At 44.3% G+C, this 24,089-nt stretch overlaps 1 protein-coding gene across 1 annotated transcript; it reads right to left on the bottom strand.

Annotated features, from left to right (window-relative positions):
* Positions 1 to 4,132: 4,132 nt before the first annotated feature.
* RASL12 (RAS like family 12) lies at positions 4,133 to 22,901 on the bottom strand. Its single transcript, XM_083371397.1, has 6 exons — positions 22,780 to 22,901; positions 17,334 to 17,460; positions 16,641 to 16,697; positions 11,089 to 11,162; positions 9,527 to 9,717; positions 4,133 to 6,023 (listed from the first exon to the last, which is right to left on the bottom strand). Exons 2-6 carry the CDS (start codon positions 17,449 to 17,451, stop codon positions 5,660 to 5,662), a joined length of 804 nt encoding a protein of 267 aa, XP_083227523.1. The 5' UTR covers positions 17,452 to 17,460; positions 22,780 to 22,901; the 3' UTR covers positions 4,133 to 5,659.
* Between the last annotated feature and the right edge of the window lie 1,188 nt (positions 22,902 to 24,089).

Here is a 24,089-nt window from a genome sequence, read left to right on the forward strand (position 1 = left end):
GGGTCTCAAAGCCAAATTCATTCAGCGGAATCAAAAAGCCAGCAAAAAGCAGACCCCACACTGGCTGCCATTGAGTTGTACAAGAAAAACAATCCCCCAATCAATTCATCTACCAGCTGTCTTCACACGACATGTTGAGCTAGGTTGGCCTAGTGGCTTCACAACCTGCTAAGCCTGCTCAGTTGGTTTCCGTTAGGATTAACCTGGATCGGTTTTGTTTGTGTCCTAGTGTAGTGTCATCAGAGCGTTCACGGGGGTCAAACAAAGCTGTGACAGGCCCCTCAAAGCAGCCAGAACTTCAGTTCCACACTTGGAGTTACCGTCTTGACTTGACCATCCTTGAGGAGACCTCCCCCACACACAACGCCAACCTACCTTAATGAGTTGAGCTGTGTGTGAACCTAGAAAAAGTGCTAATTCAAGAACCAATTAAGGATATTGTGTGAAGGTAGTTGCTTTGCTGTATTGCGCCAACCTACAAGGAATCTATCAGATTATCTGGAAAGAAGTTCAAAGTCTCCTGATTTTGACTCTCACTGATTCTGTCAAGTATAAGTTCCCTCACGGGGTGCTCTGCAAATCAGGTGGGTCCGTCACTCCCGAAATTCCTACTCAAGAGGGGTTTTAGTTGAGAATGTCAGAGGTAGGAAGGGTGAAGTATGTATTGGGAGTTTTCTAGATTGGAGAAAATTCTTTATTAAAGATCATTCCCCCCCCACACACACACACACCGCCTTCCAGTTAAGAAATATTGAACTCTATTTTTCAGGGTCTTTGACGTGAAAACATTTGAACCCAGGCCTTTCAATGCCTTATTCAACTCTAATTTATATATTTGCTGGCTTGAAAATCAACTTTCCCCCCCGCCCAAAGAAGCTATGTCAGAGTGATAGGTGTAGAATTTTTTTTTTAAAAAAAACATATAAACAGCCAGCCAACATGTACAGTACGTATATAAACCGATCATTCCCCATTGATTACCTAGCTGAGTAATGAAATGTCTGCAAACAAACCAACAAACAAAAAAGAGCAGTGGATCCTCAGAGCCCAACCATTCCACCCTGAGTACAGATACTCTCTTCTATGGGAAATGTACCTAAGTAAACCTAAGAATTACAAGCCCATGCAATATAGGGATGGTGCCTGGAATAGTTGAAATGTAAATCTGTGCATATGGTGTAAAATTATTTCAGGATCGTAGAGATCAAAACAGATCAAATCCTAACCAGAGAAGGAAAGCTACTGTTGGGCCCAGAAGCAGAATGAAAAAGTAAACGCAGACTTGAATTTCCCCATTTATTGAAGGATTTTCCTCAGCACTTGCTATACTGGAGGTTTTTAAAGCAGAGAGTGGACAGTCCCTTGTCTGAGATGGTATAGGTTCTCCTGCTTGAGCAGGGGGCTGGACTAGAAGACCTCCAAGGTCCCTTCCGGCTCTATTCTATTCTGTTCCGTTCCATTCCATTCCATCCCATTCCATTCTACAGATAGTCCTCCACTTACAACATTCGTTTAGTGACCGTTTGAAGTTACAATGGCACTGAAAAAAGTGACATATGACTGTCCCAAAGGTGGCTGTTTTTTTTGCAAAAATCAGTTGCCTTGGGAACAGCACCTTTGGGACAATTATTATTATTATTATTATTTAATCCCATTTATATCCCGCCTTTCTCCAAAGACTCAGGGCGGCTTACAATCTAAAGCAGAAATCAATGTGCTTAGCAATTATGACCTGGATGATTGAGAATCTCCATGACTTATGACCATTTTTGACACTTACGACTCTTGCAGCATCCCACCATCACATGACCAAAATTCAGACATTTGGCAACTGACACATATTTATGACGGTTGCAGCCTAGCGGGGTTCATGTGATCACGTCTGCAACCTTCTGACCAGCAAAGTCAATGGGGGAGAGCCGAATTCCCTTAACAACGTGGACACTAACTTAAGAAGTGCAGTGATTCACTTATCCACTGTGGCAAGAAAGGCCGTACAATGGGGCAAACCTCATTAAACAACACTCTCGCTTAACAACGGAAATTTGGGGATCCATTGTGGTTACCACATTGAGGACTACCTGTCCTGTATCGAAAGATCATTTGCAATTTGCATGTTTGAAAAGGGTGGAATTTGATCGTGCAGTCCCAGCCCTCATCTTGATCTATTTGGGTCTTTTCGGTGAACGCCACTGGTCTGTTCTTTTTATGCCGATTTTAGCTGGATTACAGTAAATAATAGTTTGAGGCAATTGGAGTCTCCAAAATTTGAAAAGGGACGGGGAGAGGGTCGGCTATGATGAGAGCTTTGGATGATATTTGAGCAGCCCTGTGACTTCCAAGAAAACTAGGTTAATATTTTCACCCTCCAAGCCAAAGTCCATTGAGAGGCTTTTAAAGGCTGCTAGATCTCTAGATCTATCTTTATGTAATATAATGCCAATCTTTCTGATGAAAACCAGGGAGATTCCTTCGTCTTTTCTGTGATGCACTTCAGACCAATCTAGATATTCTCCAGTTGTCTTGATTTCAATCCTCTGAATTCTCTGGAATGATTATCATGGCTGGTGTTGGCTGTTTCATATGTGTAAAAAAAAAGGGAAGGAAAGAAAGAGGGATCAAATTTGCAGATGACGCCAAACTGGCAGGAGTAGTCAACACCCCAGAAGACAAACTCAGCATCCAAAAAGATCCTGACAAACTTGAACAATGGGCCCTATCCAACAAAATGAGTTTCAATGTGGAGAAAAGCAAAGTCTCACATTTGTACTTTTGGTTTTTCCTGCCTAAATGTGAGACTTTGCTTTTCTCCACATTGAAACTCATTTTGTTGGATGATCACTTGACTATGAGCCAGCAGTGTGCAGCAGCAGCCAAAAAAAAGCTAATACAGTCCTGGGTTGTATAAACAGAGGCATAGAATCAAGATCACGTGAAATATTATTATTGCTTTATAAAGCTCTAGTAAGACCACACCTGGAATACTGCAGCCAGTTTTGGTCACCTTATCACGAAAAAAGATGTTGACAGTTTGGAAAAAAATTCAGAGAAGAGCAACCAAGATGATCCAAGGCCTGGAGACTAAAACATACGAAGAACAGCTGCAGGACTTGGATTTAGCTAGTCTAAAGAAAAGAAGAACTAGGGGAGACATGATAGCAGCATTCTACTATTTGAGGGGCTGCCACCAAGAAGAGGGGGGGGGTGTGTCATGTTATTCACCAAAGCTCTAGAGGGCAGGATGAGAAACAATGGTTGGAAACTGATCAAAGAGAGAAGCAACCTGGATTTAAGCAGAAACTTCCTGACGGTGAGGACAATTAACCAGTGGAACAGCTTGCCTCCAGAAATCATGGGCACTCCATCACTGGAGATTTTTAAGAAGAGGCTAGGGGTGGGCAACCTTGGCTCTTTTATGACTCATGGACTTCAACTCCCACAATTCCTGAGCCAGTTGAAGTCCACGAGTCATAAAAGAGCCAAGGTTGCCTACCCCTGGGACAGTCACTTGTCTGAGATGGTAGGTCCTCCTGGTTGATCAGGGGGCTGGACTAGAAGACCTCCAAGGTTCCTTGCAGCTCTATTCTATTCTATGTCCCACATCCTCTGAAATTATATCTGCCCCATGACTGAATTTATATTGGTTGATTGTAATCATCCCTACTCCTAATTTTAGGGCTGAAGTACATCAGACAAACAAGTTTTAGTTTTTTTTCTTCTTCTCTAAGGCGCAGACTTCCAAGGAAACTAGGTAAATATTTTTTGCCGCCAATCCAAGCAAAAGTCCATTAAAAAGGCTTTTTAAAGGCTGCTGGATCTCTAGATATGCCATTCTTCCCAATGAAAACCAGGGAGATTCCTTTGTCTTTTCTGTGATGCCCAGCAACACATTCATTGGGAAATAACTAACGTCTCTGTAGGGATGCAGTATATCAAAATTTGCACAATGCCACGCACAACCCCATGATAGTGCCTCTTTTATACCCTGCATCACCAACCCCCCCCCCCCAATCAAGGTGGGCTTTATTGCAATGCCACACCTGTGATCTTCCCAATTTAGGATAGCTGTCTTGCTTCCCCGGCTTGCATGTTCTGGTATTGTGTCCTGTTATATTTCTGACACTGGTGGAATTTCTACACGAGCAGTCACTTTAGCTAGGGTTTGTTTAACTAGCTGCGGCTGGTTAACATTTACCACAAAAATAAGGATGCTTGGCACTTGTTGTGCAAGGGTGAGATTTGGGGTTCAGAGGAATTGTCTTAGATTGGCAGGGGGAACTGAGCTTGCTGTGCCCAAGACAGGATTTGTGCAAATTAGTGCTCATGGGCTCCATAATAGTAAGCCCCATGCCTGACCATGGATCTTGATTCAATGCAGGAAGTTTCTTCTCGCGTTGATTAGAACAAGTGATTAGGACAAATCAATTTGAGTTGATTAGGAGAAATTAGCACAAAGGACAAAGGACTGAAAAAAGTTCCATTAACTCTCCAGGAACACTAGAGAGCACTGTGCATCTATACAATCTACATTTTGTCAATGCAAGGGGATCGTCACAAAACCCATTATCGGTGCTCACAGTCACATTCTCTGGCTGTGTCTTGCTGAGGCTTCTGTGTGCATTTGTCCACTTTGTTCTTTCCCCTATTGTCCTGCCTTTGTTTTATTTCTACAAAATGCTCATCCAAGCAGAGGGGGAAAGGTAAGCTCCATGGATTATTTCATCCCTGGGTTGAACAAGCTCTGTGGTTTTGTTTTCCCAACCACCTTCCTGTTATTGATGGAAGAGAACTTAAACTAGGAATTAAGAAAAGAATGTTGGTGAAAGCATGACGTGGAGTGTGGTTTTCTTAACCACTTTGTTGTTGTTGTTGTTAGTTGCGAAGTCGTGTCCGACCCATCGCGACCCTATGGACAATGTTCCTCCAGGCCTTCCTGTCCTTCTTAACCACTTAGGGACATGGAAAATATGGATTGGGTATGAATGTTCAAATTTCCAAGTGTCCAGAATTCCAAAGCATCCAAAGGCAAGACAAGAAAGAACAAATAGAAGCTAATCAAAGAGACAAGCAACATAGAATTTTCTGACAGTGAGAACAATCAACCAGTGGCACAGAAGTTGTGGCTCCTCCATCACTGGAGGCTTTTAAGAAGAGACTGGACAGCCACTTGTCTGGAATGGTGTATGGTCTCCTGCTTGAGCAGGGGGCTGGACTAGAAGACCTCCAAGGTCCCTTCCAGTTCTGATATTCTATGTTCTATGTCTTCTCATGGTAGAATCCTTTCTTTGGCTGGTTGTAGCCTCTCTTCCCAAATCTCTATTCAGTCCCAAGAAAAGACTTCAAGAGCAAACTCTTTCTATGAGATTCTTCCACCGATTGCTCAAGCAGCATGTGGCAGGGTCCGTCACATGTTTATGACCAAGAAAAAGGTTTAGAACCACCTTCTCCACCTGGTGGTCCCATCCATAGTTTGTCCATTGTCAAGTCATGGTCTTTTCCCCAGAATGCTTTGCTGCATTCTTACCCAGCCACTTGGACTGCAGGAAAGGCCAGGAAATGGATATTCAAATCTGGCCCCATCATTGCTTGGGGATCCAACCCATTCCAGCCATAACTCTGTTCCCTGTTCTGCCTTGCAGCGGCTCTGCAGAATCTCTGCTTAGAATATCTTAAACCCCTTCAGCAAAGTTAATGCTGGAGCCTTCCTCTTGCTTTGAGCTCTTGAGGATTTGACCGTGACCAGCTTGGCCCGGGCAACTGAAGGGACCTCTTTGAAGTTGACAGTGGAGAGTGAGTTGTAGGTGGAGGCAATGGTGGTGGTTGGGGCCAGGTGAGCTGAAGGCTTCTCCTCAATGATGAACAAGGGCCGGACTGCCAGAGGTCTCTCCGCCTCCCGCCTCACTTCCCGTACCGCCTCGTGGAAAATGTGCTGCACAGATTCGAAATCCAGGCATGCCGAGACTTCGTGGAAGGAGGAGCCATACTTGGTGGCAAGAGACATCCCCTCGACTTTGGTGACCTGTCTGGAAGAAGAAGCCAGGATAGAACATCACTGCAATGTTAGCTTCACTTGCAATGCCCCAACATGCTGTATTATGGCTTCATGTGATCTCCTGATTCATGTCACCCCTATCAATGCCTGGGAGGGGGTGTTTACGTGATAGCAGTCTTCCAATATTTGAGGGGCTGTCACAAAGAAGAGGGGGTGGGGGTCAACCTATCTCCAAAGCTCCTGTGGGCAAGACAAGAAGTAATAGATGGAAACCTATCAAGGAGAGATCCAACCTAAATTTAAGCAGAAATTTCCTGACAGTGAGAACAATTAACCAGTGGAACAGCTTGCCTCCAGAAATCGTGGGTACTCCGTCACTGGAGGCTTTTAAGAAGAGACTGGACAGCCACTTGTCTGAAATGGTATAGGTTCTCCTGTTTGAACAGGGGGCTGGACTAGAAGACCTCCAAGGTCCCTTCCAATTCTATTCTATTCTATTCTATTCTATTCTATTCTATTCTATTCTATTCTATTCTATTCTATTCTATTCTATTCTATTCTATTCTAGAAACATCCTGTTAAATAGCGGGTTCTTTGGCGCAGGAATGAAGACGCGGAACGGAGTACAGGGTAACTCATCGTTTATTTCGTGCAATGACTGTACTGAGGCAATGGCTGCAACTAGCCGCAATACATAGTCTAGCCCCTAGGCGGCAGCCAATAGGTTTGAATCAACCATTGCCGCCTGGAGATAGCCAATTGCAGCACAGGAGACTTGTAGTCTGGGTTGCTGGAGAGCCGTTAGCTGCTCCAGCAACCCACGTGGTATTCCCTCAAAAGCCAAGTACAAAACAAATCCCATATGAAAAGAGGCAATACAAGGAACTGGCCCATGATCCTTAGTTGCCAGATGCAAAGCACTAAAAAAAATAAACAATATTTTAGCAATATTTAGCAGCAACCTTTTGGGCACCAGGGACCAGTTTCATGCAGAAAGTTTTTCCACTGACTAGAGGGGGAGTGGTTTTTTTCTTGATGCCTCCTGGGGCTTCATTTGTTTGAATGGCCTGGTTGCTGGCATGCCGTGGCCCAGTGCTGGTCCACAGACTTGGGATTGGGGACCCCTGTTGTAAAATGCTATGGAGCAGAATATCAGTCTAAGTGCTACTGCTAACATTTGCTCTTTCCAAGCCAGCCTGCCAATACAAGACATCTGAAGATATCCATCCCCGTACAGCTGGTTAGCCATGCATTTTGTCAACTAGTTTGGGTCTGGTGAGCCCAAGGCACACAGGGGTTGTCCTCTAGCCTTTGCGTGTGTATTTGCTGGGGCTTAGAGGACACTCCAATCCAGCAAGACTTTGAGAGGCTTACATTCCAATCTAGCGGTAAGAAGATTAAAATAATAAAACAGGATACGCAAACAAGAGAGCTGTAATAGCATGAACCATCACAGAAGATTCCAAAAGAGTTTAAGTTTACATGCTAGACTAATATCCAAGTGAGATCCCGGGTTGAATTTCCTATTTCTACCAATTTCAGTTCATCTAACGCACCAAAGTAAAGTCTGGTCTCAAGAAATAACTTAATTTTAATGAAGAGGAGTCGCTGTACTTGTTACAGCCATCTCTCTCTCTCCCTTCCTCTCCATACTGGCTGAGAATTAGGGGAGTTGGAGTCCCCATAGAGTCTGAAAGGAGTCAGGCTGGGGATGACTGTGGATAAAGACAGTCCCTAGGAGCAGAAATGACTCTTAAGAGATTAGAAAGGGGAGACCTGCCCAAGAGGGGAGAAAGAGTATGTCAACAGCTGTGTGAGTTTGAGTAGGTCACGTTGCTCTGACACTTAAGAATACAGCTGATATTGCTTTGATATGATTTTGTAGCTCAGTATGATGTAGGTGGCTCAGTGGGTTAGGACGCTGAGCTTGTTGATCAGAAGATTGGCAGTTTGGCGGATCGAATCCCGAGTGCCGCGTAACAGAGTGAGTACCTGTTACTCATCCCAGCTTCTGCCAACCTAGCAGTTCAAAAGCACATAAAAGTGTCTAGTCATGCCGGCCACATGACCACGGAGACGTCCTCAGACAAGCGCTGGCTCTTCGGTTTTGAAACGGAGATGAGCACCGGCCCCTAGAGTTGGAAACGACCAGCACGCATGTGCGGGGGAAGCTTTACCTTTACCTTTTATGATGTAGGACCCCCACCCCAACCAAGTTTCACTGTGTGAGGTGGGCAATCCAAAACATCAAGATGGCAGCTGCAATTGCCCAAAGCATCAACGTTATTTTGCAACGTATGTAAAAAGCATCCGGGCTTTGATAGGATAGTTGCAGCCAGTATGTTGACTTTCTTCACCCTCTGCGTATGCTCCTGACCACAGTCACTTGCTCAGTCAACAACCCTGTGTGAGCTGAAAAAAGGGATTGAAGTGACCAAAACAAGACCGTTTTCCCCCAAGAGGTTAAAGAGCAATCCGGGAGGAGAAATCAAACTGGAACAGACAGGTTTGCTTCCTTTCCTCCCTTGTTTGCTTACTTCTCCTCCTTTCCCCTTGAAATCTTTCTTCTATCCTTCGCTGAGACAACCCCCTCCCCATTTGGGAAATAGTTTCAGAATCCAATAATTCATGTCAACCTGGATTCTTGTGCTGAGAAGAAACCTAGAGACCGGAAGGTAAGGAATAGAGAGGTAGGGGGTGTGTAGGAAAAGGGCAGACAGAGTTGGGGAGATGGAGTTAAGCATGCCATCAGCTTAGAGTTGTTACATTCCCATAAATGGTTTCATTCCAACCCCTCTTGAATTCTCTTGACCATTAAGGTAAAGGTAAAGGTTCCCCCGCACATGCGTGCTAGTCATTTCCAACTCTAGGGGCCGATGCTCATCTCCGCTTCAAAGCCGAAGAGCCAGCGCTTATCCGAGGATGTCTCCGTGGTCATGTGGCCGGCATGACTAGATGCCAAAGGCGCACAGAACGCTGTTACCGTCCCACCGGAGCGGTCCCTATTTTTCTACTTGCATTTTTATGTGCTTTCAAACTGCTAGGTTGGCAGAAGCTGGGACGAGTAACAGGCGCTCACTCTGTTACGTGGCACTCAGGATTTGACCCGCCAAACTGCCAACCATCTGATCAACAAGCTCAGTGTCTTAACCCACTGAGCCACCACGTCCCTCCTTCTCTTGACCATTATCCGGTGCCAATTTATCACGGAACTTGAGTTGACTAGATTCTTGTAGACAGGCTTGAGCGATCAATGTCTGAACTGCAACTTAACTTATGGTCCTGATCCTTTGCACCTGACGTTAATCTAGTCAACTCAAGTTCAGTACTAAATTGGTGCCAGGTAAGGGTCCACGGAATTCAAGAGGGATTGGACTTGGACTGTTTGTGGCAATGTAATGATTCCAAGCTGATGATGTGCTTAACTCCATCCTTCTACAGCTTTGTCTGCTCTTCTCCTACACGATGCCCCATTTCCCCAGTGTTATGAATCAATCCACCCCCCTCCTTTGGCCGAGCACTTAACCTCCTTACCTGTACTGTTCCATATCCAGCTTGTTCCCTACCAGGAGAACTGGAGATTCATGGAACATGTTCTTCAAGTGGAGAGCAATGAGATCCAGGTACTGCTGACATCCTTCAAAGCTCTTCCGGTTGTCTATGCTGTAGACTACTAGAAAGGCATGGGCCCAGTTCAGATACCTCTCACAGCTCACTGGTATGTCCTGACAGAGAAGCATGTGGGAATGGGTTAGAAGGCCCAGCATCCCCCTCATTTAACAGCAAACAACACATTCATCTTGGCAGGAATGAAGGTAAAATGGAACTGGGGGAGACATGTAGCAAGGCCAAAGGAGGCCCAGTTCCTTCTCCAGACATCTATTGTTTCAAAGCCCCTTTGGACCCAAAACAGTTGGACGCTGCCCTTGGCACTGCATTAAACACCCATTTTGAGTTTTGATGAAAGGAGTGAAGTGTGTTGCCTTGAGCCACAAGTAACTTTTGATCATATCTCAAATCAGTGTATTTTGATCTTCCAATAAGAGAGGGGAGTTGCATGCCTTCTCCGCTCTTTACCCTTTTAAGCTGCAACTCTGCTTTAATTTTAATTAAAAGAAACTTTGTTTTCCATTTTAAACAAAACACAATTCCCTTTATTTGACTCTGGCCTCCTGAGAAATATTCTAGAAGATAGCAGGAGACACATGAAACTGCCAAACTCCAAAGAATGCAGGGCTTATTCTTAGGTAAGCTGATCTGGAGAGAGAGAGAGAGAGAGAGAGGGAGGGAGGGAGGGAGGGAGGGAGGGAGGGAGAGAGAGAGAGAGAGAGAGAGAGAGAGAGAGAGAGAGAGAGAGGGAGAGAGAAGCAAATAATATGAAAATAAAATATCTTAGTCTTGCTCTTTGCATTGACAAAGTCAAATGAGAAAAATGCCACGACTCAGAGATGGACTATTAGGTCCCATCGTTACTTGTAACTTTGCGTTTAGGGCAAAAACTCATGGATCCTGGCCACTTGCTACAAAACTGCACATTTTTCACCTTGTATACATCACTCAAGCACTTGGGTGATTTGCAAAGAAGGCAAGGTAGATACGGAATCACTGAATCACAACTAGCTGTATTCTAGTTAACCCAGGACTGTGAAAGCTTTTCGTGGGGGGATCCTTGACATTCTCGAAGCTTGGCTGCAACCAAGCTGATAGAGCACCAAGGACCCCTCATTGCAACCCTGAGGTGCAAATATTCAGCCTCAGGACACTGCCACACAGCCATTAGTAAACAGCCCAACCAAAGAGTCTCTCAGACAGCCCCCACCCACCCAGACAGGCAAGACACCAGAATATAAACTGGTAACAAACTTCACTCCTCCTAACACTGATGATGTTACCTAGTTAGGGTGATGAAACGTCTGCAAGAAGACAAGCAAGCTCAGAGAGCAGCAAGGACCCCTCACATTTTTAAAAGTTTGACTGATGAGGTTACTTGGATGAGTAACAAAACATCTCAGATTAACAAACTTTACTCCCGTTGCCATGATTTTAACCTTTTCAAGATACTTTTGGCCTGGATGAATGAGCTTTCACTGACATACCTGATCAGCTGTATCCATCACCTTGAGCAAGACATGTCGTTGGTCTACTATCTCTTCCGAAGCGTAAGTGTCTTCTGCAAAGAAAATGGTTTACAAAGTTGGTAGGTCATTTTGGGAGAAGCCAACATTTTTCTACCACCTAAACTAAGCTGTGCCCCTCAGAGGAGGGGGCCGATCGTTACTCATCTTTCTCGTGTAGAGCAACAGTCCTTCTAGGGTGCCCCTGGATTGAAATGAACAAAATGCATGCACGTCTTGTTGAGTCAAGAAGCCCTTGAGAAAGCTCTCCAACTATCCAAGCAAATTCCCTGGAAATTATTGCTCAACTCATGTCTGAGCACAGGTGGCAGACAGCAACAAGGCCTTATCCTGCAACCTATTTTTAAACATTAAAATAATAAAAAGTCAATGTTAAACAAATCGCATGCTTGTCCATCATCCGGTCACTTTTGTACTGATTGTTCAAAGGAAAAAAAAAAGGAATGTGGAAATTAGATTGCTACTTCTTATTGAATGCTGCCTGCTTAAATATTGCCTGCTTACGGTAATTTATTTTGTATACAGATAACCCTTGACTTACAACTGTCTGTTTTGTGACTGTTCGAAGTTACTTCACTGGGAAAAGTGACTTATGACTCTTTTTCACACTTATGACTGTTGCAGCATCCCCATGGTCAGATGATCAAAATTCAGACACTTGGCAACTGACTCGTATTTGTGACGGTCGCAGTGTCCCAGGATCACATGATCACATCTGAAACCTTCTGACAAGCAAAGTCAATGGGGAAGCCAGATTCACTTAACAACCGTGTAACTAATTCAACAGCTGCAGTGATTCACTTAACAACTGTGGAAAGAAAGGACATAAATGGGGGCAAAACTCGCTTAACAAATGTCTCACTTAGCAACAGAAATTTTGGGCTCAATTGTGGTCGTAATTCAAGGATTACAGCAAATTAGTTCAGTCACAGGAACCTTCTCAGTGAAAGCTACAGCTTTGGAAAAGAAATCTCAGTATGCTTAATGAACGGAAAACATCCTTGCAAAAAAAAAAAAGGATCCAGAATTTATTCTTCTGTGCCCTCCCTGAAAGCCTTCTCTGTCATTCTTCAATTTCTGGATATGACTCAAAACAGCTACCTGCCAAGAATTTCCAACACAATTATACCCCAGTTTCTTTGCTGCTGATTGATGAAGTTCCTAGCAGTCTGACTTCTTGCTCATAGTTCTCCCTGGATGCGCCAGTAAACAGAAAACAAACGGAAACAGATGCCGTAGATCAAATCACAATCTTGGTCTAGCTCACTGGCAGAGCGCTGGGTTTTCTGGGAATGAAAAGATTGCATGTCGTATGATTGTTGCTACTGATTGTCAGGACTGATTCACTGTCACCTGGAACTGTCCAGTGTCAACTCTCCACCAAACCCTTGTTCCTTCAGCCCAGGCCCTAGCCAAGATGTTTGTGCAGCACATCTACCGATTACATAGGGTCCCGAAGCACATTATTTTGGACAGGGGCGGGGGCGGGGGGGAGAGCGCAATTCACTGCAAAGTTTTGGCGGGAAGTTTGGAAATGATAGGCTCCTTCCAGGGACTTAATTTTGCCTATCATCCGAGTACCAATGGACCTGCTGATCGCTCCAATTCATTAGTAGAGCAATACTTGGACTGTTATGTAAATTATCAGCCGACTAACTGGACCGAACTCCTGCCTTTTGCAGAGGTGGCATATAACAAATCAGTGCACAGCAGCACAGGTGTTTTTTTTTACCCCTTTCAAAGTGGTCATTTTTGGACTGAGTTTGTGCCAGAGCTCCCACAGGAAACCCCATCCTTAGGGTCATTAGCTGATTGTATGGATAGGTTAAAAGCCACGTTGACACTGATCTCTTTGGGGACCCAGGAAATGGGACATTTGAGCATCACACCATCTTACTCAGTGTTGCTCACACTAAAAGCAGGCGGTCCTCAAGATTTCAGACCAGGGTCTTTTAAACCCTATTTTGAAAAGACTAAACTTATAACCTACAGAAAACAAAAAATAGTGACCCTCAACCTCACAGAGTTCTAAAAGAGCAACAGGGTTCCAAGACAAGATTTGATCTCAAAGTTCTCTTTGTTTTCTTTCAAGGGATGGGTTTGCACAACCCACTCAGAAAGAGGGAGAAGTGAAAAGAAAAGAAAATCACATTGTTGGCCACAATAGTATGATTCCCTTGATCTATGTCACCTTCCCTTCATGGATCACGGATCTCCTAAAGCAACCAGGCAAGTTAAGATAAAGAGGGAATTTGTCTCAACCAGCTAAGCTTGTTTAATTGTAACCACAGATGGGTTGTTTGTGGCTTATCCTTGGGGGCAAATCCACTATGGCTGGCTGGTTCAGTTGATTGTGCAAAGGAAGAAAATATGTTAATTCAGGAAGGAAGTGAAGTCTGTGATGCAAATCCAACCAGTCTCCTGCTTTTTCTTTGTTTAGGCCAGAGATAGAAATGGGAGAAAATAATAAAATGCAAAGACCTGCAAATAGAAGTGGAACAACTGTGGCCAAAGAAGCAAAGATAGCCCTAATGGTGATAGGTCCCTTGGGTGCAATCTCAAAAGATCTGGAGCACTACTAGAACACCATCAGCACTGACAAAGTCATCATCAGTGCAGTGCAAAAGGCAGCTTTACATCGAAAATTAGGGTCTTCACGGATACCTTTAACCACACAATCAAACAACCACATCTTGTTTATCATAGGTCCTTGAGAAGAACTTGATAGATGGATAAAAATGCCAAATCCAGTCTAAATATGTAGAATAATAATAATAGAATAGAATAGAATAGAATAGAATAGAATAGAATAGAATAGAATAGAATAGAATAGAATAGAATAGAATAGAGCTGGAAGGGACCTTGGAGGTCTTCTAGTCCAACCCCCTGCTTAGGCAGGAAACCTGGCTGACTGGGTGACCAACTGTAATAATCTTGACCTTGGATAGTCTCATAGAGCCTTGGGGGTTAATATTGGCCACTTTGGGGGATCCTGGTTTAGACACTGTGATATGCTACAATAGGTTTATTTAACTCAGTTGGCACAAAAAGCAAAGAAATTATATGATAGTTTAGTGTGACATGTATATTCTCAGTTACTAATTCTTTTCTAAACTTAAACACTACTTTCGGAGTGACTCAATCCTTCAGCCACCATTTCACAATGGTCCAGTAAAATTAGACCATAAATCTAAGATCCCATTAAGCAGGATTGGATTTTAAAACAACACTCAGGCTGAGTTCACACCCAGTCCTCCTCCAAAAAGCAGATACTGACATCTCTTGCTTAGTGCCTCCTTTAAATCAAACTTTCATTTCAGAGCAGAGATAAAATCCATGCCCAATACAGACAGGTTTACAGAGTTTTAGAATTCAAGGCAAAGCAGTGTGGTTCCAATGCTGGTTTGCAGAGAATAAAAATGCCCCCATTTAATTGCAATAGTAAACTATTACACTTAGGCAAGATAAACCAAACGTACAGGTACAGACTAGGTGAAACTTGGCTCAACAGCAGTAACTGCAAGAGGGATCTTGGAGTTCTAGTGGACTTAAATATGAGCCAGCCATGTGCTGCAGCTGCCAAAAAAGCCAATACAATCCTAGGCTGTATTAACAGAGGGATAGAATCAAGATCACAAGAAGTGATAAAAAGGTAAAGGTAAAGGTTCCTCCGCACATGCTTGCTAGTCGTTTCCGAATCTAGGGGCCGGTGCTCATCTCCGTTTCAAAGCTGAAGAGCCAGCGCTTGTCCGAGAATGTCTCCATGGTCATGTGGCTGGCATGACTAGACGCCAAAGGCGCACGGAACACTGTTACCTTCCCACTGTAGTGGTCCCTATTTTTCTACTTGCATTTTTATGTGCTTTCGAACTGCTAGGTTGGCAGGAGCTGGGACGAGTAACAGGTGCTCACTCTGCTATGTGGCACTCAGGATTCGACTCGCTAAACTGCCGATCTTCTGATCGACAAGCTCAGCGTCCTAACCCACTGAGCCACCGCGTCCCTACTACTGCTCTATAATAGTTTGGTAAGTCTACACTTGGAATACTGCATTCAGTTTTGGTCACCTCAATATAAAAAAGATATTGAGACTCTGGAAAGAGTGCAAAGAAGAGCAACAAAGATGATTACGGGTCTGGAGGCTAAAGTATATGAAGGACAGTTGCAAGAATTGGGTATGTCTAATCTAGTGAAAAGAACTAGGGGTGACATGATAGCAGTGCTCAAATATTTGAGGGGCTGTCACAAAGAAGAGGGGGTCAAGCTATTCTCCAAAGTGCCTGAAGGCAGGACGAGAAGCAATGGAGAGAAGCAAGGAGCTAGAGCTGAGGAGAACAATCAACCAGTGGAACGGCTTGCCACCAGAAGTGGTGGATGCTCCAATACTGGAGGCTTTTAAGAAGGGACCGGACAACCATTTGTCTAAAATGGCATAGGGTCTCCTGTTTGAGTAGGGGGTTGGACTAGAAGACCTCCAAGGTCCCTTCCAACACTGTTATTCTGTTATGGTTTTCCATCACCCAGAAATCCAGGAAGCAAATACCAGACGAAGAGAAGGACAGCAAAGAAAACTTTTAAGGTCCCTTTAACTATCGGCTCTTTAGGTCTTCATTTCATCTTGGCTCCCTGCCGTTTCAAGGGGGATTTGTGGCTGACAAGAGATCTGCATCACAGCTCATCAACTTTCTGGAAGTCTTTTAAGTCCAGAAGCCTCTCCTTGCCCTACTAGGCAATCAAGTGTTTTTCATCTCTACTTTCCTCGGTATGTGCTCTAAATTTGGCAAGTTGTTTTGAAACAGCCACGAAACATATTTGCAAGCAGAACTTGGAAGAACTTAAAATACCCTGCAGTATGTTTGGGGTGTGTGTGTGTGTGGAGGGGTGGTGGAAACCACAACTCCTAAAGGGGGCTGAAGTCTTCCAGGGACCCAAGAAGTGGGGCCCGTTTTTCTGCTTGCTAGCAGGATTGCTTTTTCTTCCCAGCCCTACCCTGCATTTTGCTTTGGGTCTGCTGGGTGGTTGCTGAAGGCCTCTGGATTTGAGCCATTTGCTTCCACCCAAAGTGGGATTTTCCTAACCTACTGATAATCAACCTGAAAAATCTCTCTTTGTTTATCCCAACTTCCAGTTTCTGTTCACAGGAATGAACGGACCTTTCAAGTGTGAGTCCTCTGGATTAAACGTGGATTGTAGGTGGTTTTCCGAATAGATGGCAGGCTCTGGTTGACTCAGTCTGGGATCAGAAGCTAATCTGGTCCAAAGCTGTTTAGCTGGCATGTCTGTGGAGATTCTCAGCCATCATGGTCTGACCCAAAGGAGCTTTTTCAGGAGGGCAACTGGACTTCCTTTGTTTTTCTTTGAAGACGTTTTCAAAGAAAAACGAAGTCCAGTTGCCTCTTGAAAAAGTAACTTTGGGTTTAGTTGGTATGGAAAACTAACTATCAGGAAATCCTGAGCGAGTTGAGATTGCACAGGGCAACATGGAGGGAGAAAGGAGCCACATTCAGACTTACCCAGATTAGGGTCGTATTCGCTTATAAACCTCTTGGTAAGAAACTTCACCGTTAGTGCTACAAGAAAAGACAGAGGGTTACTTCCTATGTGTAGGTTCTCCCCAACTGTAAGATTTTTTTAAAAAATTTTATTTTGCAAAATCAGTTTCTCCTTCAACTAATTTGAGATTCTTCCCTGGCAAAGCCCCAGGCCGCGAAGAATATCCAGAAGCTTCACCTGATGCAAAATGTGATGGTGTGGGCAGTTATGAGCAGGAGGTTGGACTAGAAGACCTCCAAAGTCCCTCCCAACTCTGTTACTCTGTTATTCCCAGAACTGCACAAGTTACACCTCTGCTCAGCAAGCTGCACTGGTTGCCAGTTTCCTTCAGGGTTTAATTCAGGGCGCTGGTTTTTAACCTTATCCAGTGTGTTTCGTCAGCCCAGACAATCAAGTTAATTGAGAAAACCATGATTAATTAAATTAATGATAAGCAGATACCAGGTCTACTTAAGAGAAGATGAAGAGGCAATGTCCTCTCCTGGATATCCAGGCCACCTCAATTTGGTTTTCTCAAGATGTGTTGCGTTTCCTTCCACATGTCCAAATTGCAAAATGGCGGACAAGGATAGGCAAAGCTACAATGAACCATCTTCAGAATAGCGCATGAAGACTGAGATGCTGACCCAGAAGGAACAGTCTCATCTCCTAACCTGATTTTCCAGATCCTTGGCAGCCCAGAATGGCCACATTGCATTCCTGCAGAAGGCTTGGGAGGTGGCGTTCGTTCGCCCAGGGCACAGCTCGTGGTTTGCCAAACATGGAAGACATCTTTCAACTCTGCGAATAAAACCCAACAATGAATAATTCTGCATCGACAGGGGCATAATGTCAAGATCCCATGTAGCGTACAGCTTTGTATTGCTTTAGTAAGACCACGCTAGGAGTACTGTGTTCAGTTTTTCATCACTATGGCACGAATAAGATGTTGAGACGATAGGAAAGAGTGCAGAGAAGAGCAACAAAGATGATTAGGGGACTGGAGGATAAAATATACAGTTGCAGGAACTGATTATATCTAGTCTAACAAAGAGAAAGACTAGGGGTGACATGATGGCAGTCTTCCAATATTTGAGGCTGCCACAGAGAAAAGGGGTCAACCTACTCTCCAAAGCACCAGAATGCAAGTCTAAAAACAATGGATTGAAACTAATCAAGGAGAGAAGCAACCTGGAGTTAAGGAGAAACTTCCTAACAGTGAGAACAATTAACCAGTAGAACAGAGGTTTTTAAGAAGAGGTTGAACAGCCATTTGTCTGGAATGGTATAGGGCAGGGGTAGGCAACCTCGGCTCTTTTATGACTCATGGACTTCAGCTCCCAGAATTCCTGAGCCAGCCAAGCTGGCTCGGGAATTCTGGGAGTTGAAGTCCATGAGTCATAAAAGAGCTGAGGTTGCCTACCCCTGGTCTAGGGTCTCCTGCTTGAGCAAGGGGTTGGACTAGAAGATCTCCAAAGTCCCTTCCAAAGTTGTTATTCCATTATTCTTTTCTTTTGTTGTCAGTTCCACTGCACAGATTAAAATGGCACATTAGCACTTCTCTCCAATGAAATATTTCTGATTTTGGCAAAATCCTATCGTGTCTGGTTTTGGATGGGGTGGCACTGCCACAGACAGACCTAATGGGCAATCTGGCCTTCCTCCTGGACTCTCTTACTAAAAAATAAATAAAAATCTTAGAATTGAACAAAATGGGCTTAACATGATGCAGGGACTCAGGCACGGAATAAATAATTGAGGGAATTTAGTGTCAACTGAAATTTCAGCCATTTGGGTAAATGTTTTCTTCTCCCTAGCCAGAAATGAGTCAGAATTTCTGAACATAACCAGTGACTTAAGACAAAATTATAGGTTTTTTTCCCCAACCTGAACACAGCAATAGAAAGAGAAAGGTATTCACACACCTAAGAAAACGTCTCTGCTCGTACCTTAAAATAACTGAACTATATATCTTGGTTTACAGACCACCCAATACCATAAGCCAAACTCTGCAAATGACAGGATGACACAAGCTATGTTGCCAGCTCCGACGAAAGGAAGCAGCTGTCTGGCTTAAAAAAAAAAACAACGGCATCTCTCCAGCGACTTTCACTTTGTCCTCTTGAAGCTGAAGAAGCCGCTCTCTGCCTGAAAACTGAGATCGAGAGATATCTGGGACTCAAAGAGCAAGAAGTAATTTTTTTTAAAGTCCCCCCCCCATTCCTGAGAAGTTAGTCTTGCGCCCTTTCTGTAAATAAATATTGTTGTTGGGTAATGGTGATTTGGCTGAGTTCTAGTCCTCCGAGAGTAAGAGGCAGGTCTTCTCCCATTGCTGGCACCCCAAACAGAATCTGTTGGAGCATCAGTGATGGGGTAGTTCAGATGGAGGAATGCTCTTGGTCCCACCAGGTTGAGGAGACAAGCCCATAGAACAGGGGTCTTCGAACTTGGCAACTTTAAGACTTGTGGACTTCAACTCCCAGAATTCCTCAGCCATAATGATGTCAGGGTTGCAACCTAATGGAAAGGGACCGCTTCTGACATCATTCTGCCCAGTGAGACATCAAGGCCAAATCCGGTTCCCAACCTTGGTCAAGTTCCAATGATACTTCCAAGTTCCAAGAATAATCATTGAGAAGATGTTTAGGGGTCTGGAGACTAAAACATCTGAAGGACGGTTGCAGGAATTGGGCATGTCTAGTCTACTGAAGAGAAGAACTAGGGGTGACATGATAGCAGTGTCCCAATATCTAAGGGGCTGCCACAAAGAAGAGGGAGGGGAGGGGGTTCGACCTATTGTCCAAAGTACCAGAAGGCAAAACAAGAGGCAATGGGTGGAAGCCGATCAAGAAGAGAACCAATCTAGAACTAAGGAGAAATGTCCTGACAATTAGAAGAATTAATCAGTGGAACAACTTGACTCCAGAAGTTGTGGGTGCTCCAACACTGAGGGTTTTTAAGAATACTGGACAGCCATTTGTTGGAAATGGTGTAGGGTTTCTTGCCTGAGCAGGTGGGTGGACTAGATGACCTTCAAGGTCTCTTCCAACTCTTATTCTGAGAAAAATGGGGCTTCTCCTAATCAACCCCATCTGCTTGACAAAAGGGGGGGGGAACGTTTCTGGGCAGCAGAGAACAGCATGAACTCATCATTCTTTTGAATCAGAGCCTTTTCACAAAATGGGTGGTGATCAGGACTCTGCACAGGCCCAGATGCTTGGTTTGCTTTTTTCATCTCTTGAATGGGATTCAGCAGCAATCAGTTTTCGATTTTAGAACATGGAGGCTGCTTTTTTAAAAATAATAATAATAATAATTCTAGAGTTTGTAACCTGTATCATTGTTTGCTGTTTTATAATTTTATGGTTTGGTTGCATGGAATGCTACTGCTGTAAACAACTAGTAGAAGGGTTCAGCTGCTTCCTTTAAAGACAGTGTAGGAATATTTGGGGTCAAACTAAATTCCAGGGCCTGTTAATCCAGGCCTGGAATGGGGCTCTGTTTAGAGCTGAGCTACCGATGTGCATCTTTTCTGCTTTAAGCCTTTTAGCACATCTGCTTTTGATTCAGAGAGCCCTGAGTTGGGATAAACACATTTTGTTGACAGGACAGAAGTCAGAAGGGCTTTTGAACTGTACGTAAGATAGGCCAGCAGAGGGGGGGGGGCAAGGGAGGTCACACCAAACAGAAAGAGAGAGCCGGACTTCGTGTAACTCAAGTAATGCCCTACTGAAGATCAAAGGTAAGAATCCTTCAGGGTTAAACAGCATGTTTATACAACATGCTAGTCTAAAATCTGGACAGCTAACCATGGCTTAATGCAGGGCGGTCCAACTTTGGCAACTTTAAGACCTGTGGACATCAACTCCCAGAATTCTCGGAGCTGAAGTCCACAAATCTTAAAGTTGGCAAGGTTGGACACCCTTTGCTTAGTGTATAATGCAAATCTGAGTGAGCTGATAGTCTGGTGAGTTGTGTTATCCTTACCAGTTGGCTTAATTTGACAGTAGTTGGGGAAGCCAAGATTTAGGGGATCTTTGCCAACCTAGCCCCCCCCCCAAGATTTGTCAACTTCATAGCATCGTATTTTTATTTAGTACTTTGACCTAAGCATAACAGAGCTTGTTCTCCACAAACAACATCCATCCAGGTAAGTTGAGTTAAAAGAACATCTGCTTTCAACTTCCCCAGGGAGGTTCTATAAGCGAAGAGGAGCTAGAATCTGAATCTATCTGCTCTTAATCTAGCACCTTTTCCAATGGACTGCATAGGCTTTAGGACCTGAGAGGGATTGACTGGCCCAAGGTCACCCACCAGTCTTCCAGGGCTGAGAAAGGACTAACATCTGGATCTGCCCACTCCTAGTCAAGCATCTTTCCCTCCACACCGTCTCTGCCTCATTCTCTCATTTTATACCTGCAAGAACCATACTGTCAGAATCCATTTATATCACATTCATAAATGTATGTTTAAAACATTATCCCCCCCATGGATTTTGCCATCTCCCGAGGAAGGAGGAGTGGATGTGGATTCAGCCTGCCTTAGGTTATTTCAAAGACCAAGGAAACCTTTTGAACTGGGGGGATCAAAAGGGAGGGTTAGGGAAGAAGGCATCTGGCCTGTGTCTCCATTTGAATCTGTAGAGGAAGAAGGCAATAACCATAAAGATCCGAAGTTCCCTTTTTCCCACGAAAGGGATGACATGAAGTAAAATGATGGGGGGCTGACCAAATGGGGTTGCAGGAAGGGGGGTTGAACCGGGAACACTTTATAAAGTTTCAATCTGTAAAACAATACCAGGTCCTGTCTTGTATTTCCACAACCAGGCATGTCCTAGTAAAAATTCCTTTTGGACTAGAACTGAGTTTTTGTCTTCCTAAGACGTGGTTTGGAGTGGGTCCTGACACATACCCAGGAAACTCAAAGGCAGGTTAGGAGCAGATTTCCCCATCAATAAAACAAAGTTTCTTTTTTAGATTAGAGTCAACATAAAAGGAACATTTAATTGTATGTCTACTTATTTTGTGCCTGTTGCAGTCAGTGGCCCAGTGACGAGAAGATGGCCGTGGATGAAACTCAGAATGACTCTGGGATTAACATTCCTAGAATTTTTCTTGCCTTGATTAAATTGATCCATGTGAGTCTCAAATATTGAAGATGGTGTGTGTGTGTGTGTGTGAAGGGGGGCTTTTTCCTCTTTTGAAAAGCTGGTCAGGCTTGTACAAATTTGCAAACCGTCACAGCTGAGTTTCCATAGCACAGACTTTAGAATAACGTGTGAATCCAGCATGGATTTCACACAGACTTGTACATTGGAATTAAACAGAGGAAACACAGAGACCAAAAATATGGTATAGATCTAACATCTACTGCTAAGTTTGTAAGCTGCCCTGAGTCTTCGGAGAAGGGCAGGATATAAATGGAATTAAAATAAATAAAAATAAATAAAAAAGAGCAGTTGTGTCCCTAATACCTCTCAATATTATAAAACACATTTTTCTGTGCTTCTTGGGTCAAAACTAGTGTCTTATGCCTTCCCATCAAATACAGATTGGCTGAATTCTCACAACACTGTGAACCTCAAACTAGCCAGTCTCATTCAGCCTGGCATCTTGTGCAAAGTTGGTCTGTTTAGGATTTAGGATGTCACGCACATCCATAAAATAGGATTTATTAAGCCAATGTAAACATGGGCAAGCCTGCTGGGCAAAAACCCAGCCTGTAAGCATTACTAGGATATGCCCCTATATTTTGGCTGGGTTCTCTCAGCCAGCCTATATTTGTAGTCTTGTAGATTAGAAGAATCCAGGTTTATTGTTAGTTGGTAGCTGAGTGTGCTGTGCAGGCCCTGGAGGCAATGTTAATTAGTAAGCTTAGTTAACCATGTATCATTGAAGACACAGCCAAAAAGAATTCTTCCACCCATCCCTGTAGTTGGGATGCTGCACAGCTACAAGGCTGGGGCTGATGCCCCTGGCTTTAGTGAGCAGAATGAGTCAGAAGATCCCCACGCAACCAGGGTTGGCTTAGCCTGTTTCAAAGTCAGTGGAACCATGCCCGTTGCTACCTTCAAAAGGGAACTATTTCCTCCGGAGTCTTAACTGCCACGAACCAGCTCACCTTCAGGTTATACTAGGAGCCCCATCGAAGAACGCTGGAGAAATTCAGGCCAGGTTAGAGGTCCATCCATCCAGGCTAGTTTGGGTCCAGCTGCCAGACAATTCCTGGTGACCGAGTTAGGGGAAGAAGCAAGCAAGAAGCCAGGTCTCTGCAGCCGAGAACGGAGATGCAACCACTCGCTCTGGACAGCTGCTGGTCCCCTGGATCTGACTTGAATGAATGAGGCAGAGAACGGAGAGAAGTCCCTGGCCGTCTTTGCCAGCTGAGCTCCAGCCAAATTCCTTGTAAGGAAAGCGGCTGCCGAGTTTTTGGCCTGGGACGGACACGTTTTCCCATCAACAAGAGGGCAGGGCAGAAGCAAAGGCCTTTCTTGCTGGGGGGAGGAGGGGGGAGGGGCACGTCAAGGATGCCCAGAGGCCTGAGGTGTGTGTGTGTGTGTGTGTGTGTGTGTGTGTAAGCAGAAAAAGCAAACGCAAAAGTGCTGCTTCTTAGCTTCATTCTTCTAGTGGGAAAAAAAGTGAGCTCCAAATCGGTCCTGGATCTCCTTTAGCTTGTCTGGGGATCTAAAGCTACCAGTTTAAAAACTGGCCCAGTGGCTGCCCCACGATGGGCAAGGGGTGCAGGTTTCTCTCTGGGAAGGAGACTTTGGGCGACGACCAGCCTAATCCTGCTCTTGGGATAAATATAGGCATCAAGAAGCATCTCTTTCAAGAGGCATTGCGGGCACCATATTTGGCATCTTCAGACAATCGCTAGTGACCTGGACTGACACCTAACTTGGCACCTCTCTAATTTCACTGCCCACCCCAGCCTGGATCTTGAATTTGCGAGACTAGGGATGGATGCAGGACCCTGAAGTCTTGTGTGTAACCCAGAACCCCTCCAAACATTGACAATCAAAGGGAGGAACTTGGCATTTAAGAGGTTTCCTTAAAGGTCCTAAAATGACCTCAGTCCTGCACCAGTGGAAGGTCTTGCCTAAAATATTTGACCACCATCTCTGATAGAACCAAGATCAATTTCTCACCATTCTGGGTAAGAGGTAGGATTCAGCCAACACATCAAGCTGTTGTTTGTTTAATTGTGTTGTACTGAACGAACTGTAATGGACTGGATTCACCTTAAGACACTGAAACATAAATCATGGTGGAGAAACCACTATAGTGGGTTAATTAACCGGTTAATCCACACCCTAGCAAATGACATGATTGCTCAGAAATTGCACGAATCCATCTACTATATCTATGGAGATTTCCAGGCATTCAGGCCACGGTTGTCCCATGGGTGCTTTTTTTCAAGAGGCAGTTGGA

The sequence above is a fragment of the Vipera ursinii genome (assembly GCF_947247035.1).
Source record: "Vipera ursinii genome assembly, chromosome: 11".
NCBI classification, from domain to species: domain Eukaryota; kingdom Metazoa; phylum Chordata; class Lepidosauria; order Squamata; family Viperidae; genus Vipera; species Vipera ursinii.

Bases quoted from the DNA above. Each gene is read 5' to 3' on its own strand.
- RASL12 (XM_083371397.1), bottom strand. From the start codon at position 17,451: ATGTCTTCCATGTTTGGCAAACCACGAGCTGTGCCCTGGGCGAACGAA. The intron at 16,698-17,333 runs GTTAGGAGATGA...CTTTTCTTGTAG, and splicing joins CCAAGGATCTGGAAAATCAG to CACTAACGGTGAAGTTTCTT. The intron at 9,718-11,088 runs GTATGTCAGTGA...CTTCTCTGTCAG, and splicing joins TGATGGATACAGCTGATCAG to GACATACCAGTGAGCTGTGA.